The sequence below is a fragment of the Bos javanicus genome, chromosome 23, assembly GCF_032452875.1.
Source record: "Bos javanicus breed banteng chromosome 23, ARS-OSU_banteng_1.0, whole genome shotgun sequence".
Taxonomy (NCBI): Eukaryota; Metazoa; Chordata; class Mammalia; order Artiodactyla; family Bovidae; genus Bos; species Bos javanicus.
The window spans coordinates 24366573-24375260 of record NC_083890.1 but is presented as its reverse complement, the minus strand read 5'-3'; the positions used below and the strand labels follow the sequence as shown (position 1 = coordinate 24375260).

At 41.5% G+C, this 8688-nt stretch overlaps 1 protein-coding gene and 1 non-coding gene across 2 annotated transcripts; both read right to left on the bottom strand.

Annotated features, from left to right (window-relative positions):
- Positions 1–3988: 3988 nt before the first annotated feature.
- Positions 3989–4061, bottom strand: TRNAG-CCC (transfer RNA glycine (anticodon CCC)). The gene has a single exon. It is a non-coding gene; the product is annotated as a tRNA-Gly (tRNA).
- A 415-nt stretch (positions 4062–4476) lies between these two features.
- Positions 4477–8057, bottom strand: IL17A (interleukin 17A). The gene is made up of 3 exons (XM_061398412.1): positions 7963–8057; positions 6618–6814; positions 4477–5275 (listed from the first exon to the last, which is right to left on the bottom strand). Exons 1-3 carry the CDS (start codon positions 7987–7989, stop codon positions 5038–5040), a joined length of 462 nt encoding a protein of 153 aa, XP_061254396.1. The 5' UTR covers positions 7990–8057; the 3' UTR covers positions 4477–5037.
- Between the last annotated feature and the right edge of the window lie 631 nt (positions 8058–8688).

Sequence of the window (8688 nt, the reverse complement as noted above, 5' to 3'; positions counted from 1 at the left end):
TTGACAATTATTTATTGAGAACCAACATGTTAGACATTGTTCTTTTTTCTTAAGCAAAATTCATACTGAACCATTGCATACAGAGAGATGTGCAGCTCTTAAGTGCATAACTCAATAAAACTTCACAAATGTATCATTTGATGATCAAAGAGGTCTTGTCTGAACAGAAGCTGTCTGATCTATACTTTCTGTTCTTCTGGACTTTGAAAATTTTACTCCATTATTTCCTGGTGTTTGATGTGGATAAGTCTGACATCAATATAATTTTGGTTCCTGATTTGGTATTTTATATTTTCCTCCTGGATGTAGGCTTATATCTTCTTTATTTTTAGAAATTCAGTTCAGTTCAGTTCAGTCGCTCAGTCATGTTCGACTCTTTGCCACCCCATGAACCACAGCACGCAGGCTTCCCTGTCCATCACCAACTCTCGGAGTCCACCCAAACCCACGTCCATCGAGTCGGTGATGCCATCCAACCATCTCATCCTCTGTCATCCCCTTCTCCTCCCACCCCAAATCCCTCCAAGCATCAGGGTCTTTTCCAATGAGTCAGCTCTTCGCATCAGGTGGCCAAAGTATTGGAGTTTCAGCTTCAACATCAGTCCTTCCAATGAATACTCAGGACTGATTTCCTTTAGGTTGGACTGATTGGATCTCCTTGCTGTCCAAGGGACCCTCAAGAGTCTTCTCCAATACCACAGTTCAAAAGCATCAATTCTTCGGCGCTCAGCTTTCTTTATAGTCCAACTCTCACACCCATACCTGACCACTGGAAAAACCATAGCCTTGACTAAACGGACCTTTGTTGGCAGAGTAATGTCTCTGCTTTTTAATATGCTGTCTAGGTTGATCATAACTTTCCTTCCAAGGAATCACCATCTGCAGTGAGCCCAGAAAAATAAAGTCAGCCACTGTTTTTAGAAATTAAACAAGCTTAACATACTTGCAAGATATTTTACATTTAAAAAAATACTGAGATGGATGAAAATGGTCAGAAGGTACAAACTTCCAGTTACAAGATAAAGAAGTCCTGGAACTGTAATGCATAGCATGGTGATTATAGTAAATAACACTCTATTGTATATTTGAAAGTTGCTTAGAGAATAGATCTTAAAAGTTCTAATCCTAACCAAAAAAAGTTGTAACTATGTGTGATGATCGATTTAGCTAAGTTTATTGTGGTAATCATCTTTTGATATATGCATATATCAAATTATTATGTTGTATCCCTAAAACTTTCCCTTCTCCAAGGGATCTTCCTAACCCAGGGATTGGACCCAGGTCTCCCACATTGCAGGCAAATTCTTTACTAGCTGAGCCACAAGGGAAGCCTAAGAATACTAGACTGGGTAGCCTATCCCTTCTCCAGTGTATGTATCTTCCCAACCCAGGATTTGAACCAGGGTCTCTTGCATTGCAGGTGGATTCTTTACCAACTGAGCTATCAGGGAAGCCCATTGTGGTAATCATTTTATGATATATGCATATATCAAATTATTATGTTGTATACCCAAAACCGTCTAGTCAAAGCTATGGTTTTTCCAGTGGTCATGTATGGATGTGAGAGTTGGACTGTGAAGAAAGCTGAGTGCTGAAGAATTAATGCTTTTGAACTGTGGTGTTGGAGACTCTTGAGAGTCCCTTGGACTGCAAAGAGATCCAACCAGTCCATTCTAAAGGAGATCAGCCCTGGGTGTTCTTTGGAAGGAATGATGCTAAAACTGAAACTCCAGTACTTTGGCCACCTCATGTGAAGAGTTGACTCATTGGAAAAGACTCTGATGCTGGGAGAGATTGGGGGCAGGAGGAGAAGGGGACAACAGAGGATGAGATGGCTCAATGGCATCACCGACTCGATGGGCATGAGTTTGGGTAAACTCCGGGAGTTGGTGATGGACAAGGAGGCCTGGTGTGCTGCAATTCATGGGGTCACAAAGAGTCGGACATGACTGAGCAACTGAACTGAACTGAACTGAACTGATACCCAAAATGAACACAGTATTATATGTCAATTACATCTCAATTTTTTAAAAAATAAAGGAAAATATCAGAATACCCAGAACTAAAAAACCAGAATTAAAAACAAGTATCTCACTGTTCCACTGCCTTTAACCCCCTCAAAATGTTAAGAATATTTCCACTGTCCCCCTAATGTCTCCTGCATTGGCAAGCAGATTCTTTACCACTGAGCCACTTGGGAAGCCGAAGAAGCTCTCTGGGGCTTCTTTAATAAGGGCACCGATCTCATTCAGAAAGGGCTCTACCCTCATGACCCCCCAATGGTCCTGTGTCCCAATTCCGTCACTTTGGGGGTTAGGATTTGAATTTTGGGGGGACACAAACATTCAGACCATACTGGCAGGGTATGAACAGAGGAAAGAGAGGGTGGTAAAGGCATCAAGACAGAGGGGCCATGACACAGGCACTGAGGGAAAGACAGCGTGGTGGTCACAGCGAGGACTTGATAATGGCAGGGTGAAACATCAAGTGGGAAGTCACATGAGATGAAAAACAGGGCAGGACCAGGGCCAGGTTATGTCTGATTGTGTCATGTCTGATTTTGTGCCACAGATAGATGCTGGAGGACGGATTGAAGGGAAAGGAGCAACAGCAGCGACGACAGGCGGGATGCTGTTCCAGTAGCAGGAGAGAAATGAGGAAAGATGAAGTCCTGAACCTGGGCAGGGGGAGGGTTAAGTGGAGAACTTGCAGGAAGTGAAACTTCATGAGTCTGGGGATGTGTGGGTGTCAGGAGTGAGAAAGAGGAAGAGGGGAGAGTCAGGGATGCCTCACAGATCTCCAGCAGAGGTGATGGGGTGAATGATGGTGCTAACCGAGGGAAATGAAGGGAAAATGAAAGTAATGCATATCAGGGGAGAAGAGGCTTGGAAAGCAACCATCTCTTCCCACTCTCAAAATTCCCAGGAATACAGTCTAGTGAGAAATCATGGTTTAGAACTGTGGTGGTATATGCCATTTTCTCGTCCTCCATCCCAAAGCAAAACACCAATTATTTTCACCACTACTATTCAAGGAAAACAAGAGAAATGAACAACAATACTTTAAGGAGAGGTTTTAAAGCAGAGACTGTGAGACACTTTTAGTAGTAGCTGCCAGTGAATCTCTTGTATGAAGACCATGATGGGAGACGGTCATGAGACTCAAGATCTCGGGGTACAGAAGCATTGGAAGGACGTGGCTGGAGAAGATGACCTTGGGTTTGGAATTGGCAAAGAAGCAGAGAAAAGCCATGGTTCTCTGGGTGGCGCTGGAGTTCATAGGGAATAAAGTAGTGCAGAAGATGGTCTTTTGAGAAGCAGGGAGCCTGTGGGACCAGCTTGAGAATTGTCAAGGTTGCCCAGAAGTAGGGCAAGATGACATGCTTGGCCATGATGGGGAAATATAGTTATGACTTGAAACATGAAACTACTCTGGAATTGAATACAGTTTGGTTTTTATTTTACTTAGGCTGAACTTTTCTCATGCTTGAAGTTTGTTTTGCCCCAGTGGCTCTTTTCAGTGTTCTGGACTTCACTGAATTAGAGGCCAAGGGCTGGAGGGGCTGTTCTAGGGTTATGGCCTGAGAAGAGAGAAATGTTCTTTTCTAGGTCTCTGGTTGACATTAATCTTCAAAAGCAGCCAGAGCTCAGGGAGACACAGGCCATTCTAGTCTGAAAACAATGTTTTCTCCCAGAACTTCCTCCTTCCTGCCAAACCTCAGGTCCTATTTTGGGGAGGATCTTTTTTTTCCTCCTGTATGTTTTTTAGCAATGATATGTCATTTTCCCAAGGCCATTGTTTCTATTTGCTTAATTTGTTCCAGAGTGTATGTGTCCGTAGCACTGGATAATAGTATGAGGGTCTCCATCGTCTATTGTCTTTTTTTTTTTTTTTTAATATTTATTTGGCTGCTCCAGGTCTTAGTTGCAGAATGTGGGATCTTTAGTTGCAGAATGTGGGATCTTTAGTTACAGCACATGGGATCTAGTTCCCTGACCAGGGATTGAACCTGGGCCCCCTGCCTTGGGAGCGCAGAGTCTTAGCCACTGGACCACCAGGGAAATCCTTCTATTGTTTTGAAAAGAGTAAAACTGAGAATCTGGAATTGGGGTGGGTGGAGGGTATTGCTACTCAAAGGCATGCTTTGTTTTGTTCTATTGATAAATTTGCATACCGTTCTAAATAGGAAAGAGCTGACCTCTCTGAAGTGCTTCCTTGGTAGCTCAGCTGGTAAAGAATCCTCCTGTAAAGCAGGAGACTCCAGTTTGATTCCTGGGTCAGGAAGATCCCCTAGAGAATGGATAGGCTACCCAATCCAGTATTCTTGGGCTTCCCTGGTGGCTCAGGTCGTAAAGAATACGTCCGCAATGCGGGAGACCTGGTTTTATCCCTGAGTTGGGAAGATCCCTTGGAGAAGGGAACAGATACCCACTCCAGTATTCTGGCCTCTCTGAAGACATTTTAATGAGAAAAGAATAAAGAAGCAAATTTTTTCCCCAAACTTTATTATTACAAATTGTTTTTATGACAACAGTTTAATAGAGCAGTTAGACTTGCTGTCTCTCTTGTAATGCCTCAATAATTTACAAAATTAAGTTAATAAATATGAAACTAAATTTAGTCTCTTTTCAGCTGTGTCATGTACTCCAAAGAGACAAGCAAGAGAAAATTCTATAGCCATATGTAGTACAAGCTCAGACATTTTCAACTGCTATTTAATCCTATCTAGGATTTCCCTAGGCAAAACAGATACTCATATATTTCACCTTTTTTCTAAAGACTAATGAAACATAAATAGATCCATAAATAGCTCATATAAATATAGGTTCTACCTTTTAAATAATAATATTCACAAATCTGGAAACTTGTCTTAAAAGAATAGAAAATAAAGCATGTAATACATCAAAGTGGAATCTTATGCCCCAAAGTTATTTCAGGGCTTATTAAATACATAAATGATGTTAGTTAGAAAAGGGGCTGGGCCTACTCCCCAGGAAACCTAACTAATTTGGGGAGTAGGGGTCAGGCAGAAAGCTCTTAAGCCAAATGGCGGACAATGGGGGTGACGCAGGTGCAGCCCACGGCCACCAGCATCTTCTCCAGCCGGAAGGAGTGAGGGCAGTGCTGAGACTCCCTTCGGAGGACCAGGATCTCTTGCTGGATGGTGACAGAGTTCATGTGATGGTCCACCTTGCCTTCAGCATTGATACAGCCTGAGTGGCTGCACTTGGCCTCCCAGATCACAGAGGGGTACCTCTCAGGGTCCTCATTGCGGCTGCAGGGGAGACAAAAGCCAGGAAGAAAGTGAATTCCTGGTAGAGCAGTAAGGAAATCAAACAGGAATAAGCAAAGGGAGGCAAATTGACATGATAGGCATTGCAAATTCTCTAAGTGCTATTAGTCTGGAAAACAAGCCATTTGGGAAAAACTTGGATTTGGAAGCCCATGAAATGTTATAGAAAAAAGAAACAATGATCAGCTTTCCCCAGGTTCTTTGAAGAATAAACAAAAGAAGACAGACTGAAACTACAGAAAGGATTTGTTTGTCATAAAGGATATCTTTTTAGGGTGCATTTGATAGATTAAAAAAACTAAGAGTCATCTAGAAACAAGATAGCTGCTAATCTGACTTAATGAAGTCTGTCTTTGAAACAAGAAAGGCATCCAAATTTATCTGACAACACACTGATGGAGCAGAGCCCACGGGTGACAGGAAGGGCTGGAAACAATATCTGAAGCCCCTCTGTAACTTTCCCTTCTCCCTCTCCTCTGGCTGAGAGAGTGATTGGACTTAGTTTAAGTTATATGAACTACTCTTGGTAAGTAAGTAAGAAGAAAAGACCCTATAGACAAGTGAATCTGTAGGCTCCACATAACTGAGATCATTTGCCTGAAATCAAATTATCAAAATGCATTTTGTATTTGATCCATCATAGGGTCTAAAGGGGAGCCTGGTGGGCTACAGCCCATGGGATCACAAGAATCGGACACGACTTAGCGACTAAACCACCACCACCACCACCACCACCAGATGTATTAAAGACACAGCGAATGTCAGTCTGTTGGGGATGTAATTCAAGACTAAGTCAAAAAACGGTGAAACACCCAACGGAACACTTCTTCTACTGGGATTCAAGCTAATCCAGTAGCTAATCCACTTTTCCCAGTGCTAATATAACCAAGAAAAGCACAAAAATCCCAGTTAATTGATTGTTGTTGTCAACAAACTCTACCAGGGTATTCTCTGGTAGCCCTGGGAAAGAGAATTCCAGTACTAATCTCCCATGCTAAATGTCTGTTTCTTTTTTGGGTAAATAAACAATAGACTTGGGGTGTCATAAATATCAGAATGATGACCACCATTCATTTAAGTGGATTCTGGGGACATCGAGAACTCGTAGGCTAGGTGTTATGGATGGGCTGGGGAGAGCTGTGATCTATGAAAGAAATCTGTAGAAAGAAAATTGGAGAATCACTAGTTTGAACAATGGCTCTTCCAGGTTTGACAGGTGATTCTGAATGAGTAATATCACCCCCCTCAGATGATTTAACTGGCAGTCTGATGTGTTCTTCTGATGTAGAAGAATGCAGAGGTTTTATCTGGGGTGCTTACGTACTGGAGAGTCCAAGGTGAGGTGGAGCGCTTGTGATAATCGGTGGGCCTTCTGGAGTTTGTGCTCCGGTTAACGATGTTTAGGTTGACCCTCACATGCTGCGGGAAGTTCTTGTCCTCAGTAGGTGGGCAGCCTGGACTCTGTGGGATGATGACTCCTGCCTTCACAAGAGCCACCAGACTCAGAAGCAGTAGCAGTGACTGGATGGAGAGAGAGGTAGACTGGGTTAGTACTACAATGGTTTTTGTTAACACACTGTGGTGATGATTGAATTGCTGATAGTAGAGAACATTCTATGGTCCAGGCTAAATTTTCAAATATGTTAAGTGAAAAGCTGATGAGATGACTAAAGTGATATTAGGACCATGGCATTTCTACCAGTCTTGAACATTTTTTTTTTAAGTAGAAAAACCACATTATTCATTGGCTGACAGTAATTTTAGTGAAGATGGCAAGTCATCAATATATCAGTATATGCATCACTCTCAGGTCTTTGGAAGGGTAATGACCTTGATTTTCTAGGAAGAAATGCCCTTCTACACCATTGATATCTCCCCTTACGTTTTGTGAAACATTGCATAAAAGGGAATGCACACCTTAGACATAAAGGGCTGTATAAAATCCATGTGAAATCAGTTAGAAATTCTGTTGGTACCACTGGCAAATGTCCAAGCCCAAACTCAACACCCCCTTATATTTTCTTAAGTATATTTCCCAGTTTTTCTAAATTTACATATATTGATTCTATAGTCAAATTGGGTTTCAAAAAAGACACATGTATAACTTTAGATTAGAATTAAAAGGTCTCTGTTTTTAAAATATTGTTAAAGCATCATTTTTGAAACCCAATTTGATTACAGAATCAATATATGTAAATTTGGAAAAGCTGGGAAACATACCTAAGAAAACAGGGTTAGTGTACCAAGACTATAGTATAATAATACAATAATGGAAAGAAGAGTCACTGCCAAAACATTAAATTTTCAAGGGTAGTGACCCATCTTATTTTGAATTAAAGAAAAACACTGTGGAAGAATTATATTAAATCCCTTGTACCCAGAGAAACAGATTTTCAATAAGCATTCTCTCTTACAGCACAATGTCATGTTGACACTTCTTGTGTGGTTTAGCCCCAGTATAGCTATCTTTCAGTTTTAATCTCATCTTTCAAACTGATATGCACCAGTTCTTGAAAATGCTCAATAATGACAAATATCTATCAAGGGTTTCATTTCCCATCCTATATAGACTGTATTTCCATAGTTAGAATCCAGAATTTCATGCCCGCAGTCCAGAAATTGATCTGGCCTAAATCGAGAAGAGAATCACACATCAGTTCAGGACTCACCATAGATGAAGTTCTCATAGAAGCCATGGCAGTTCCTTCCAGTTCACTGTAGACAGATGAACTTGTGCTCGCTGTGAGATGGACAATGCGTAGTGCTATCGTCTCTCTTTTTATAGGGTTTTTCTCCTTTTGTGGTCGCTTGCGTTGGCGTGTCGGAGTGAGTTCAGGGGTGACACCGTTTTGGTTAAAAGTTCCATCCCAAAATGAGGTCAAAGAAAAACCGCCCCTTCGTGACGGGTAATAATCTGCTTCTGAAGGATAATGGGAAGAACAGAAATCCATTTTTTAAAGACCATGTCCTCTCTTCATTCTTCAAGGAACTATGACTTGTCAGGGGCTGAGCTGAGACCGAGAAATTATTTATTTATGGGCAAGCATGAAGCTGCCATAAAAGATGTCCTCTCTTTTAACAGCTCATAGGGAAATAAAAGTTTGGCATCACATTCAAACTTCTGACAGTCTTCTTCTGCCGTATGCCTTGATTTCCCATTCTATAGTGCTTTTCCTCACCAGATTTCCTAGCCAGGTGTGGTGGGCATCATTCCAGAAACTACTCAAGGTCTTGCCATATGAACAAACCAACAAAAGACCAATACATAATTTCGTGATGACAGGATATATTATTTCACTGATTTAACACCTGCTTTGTTCAACATCTACTCTGCCTGAGGAACAAATAACTAGATTTGAGAGACATGAGATTTACTATCAAAGACATGTCTAACA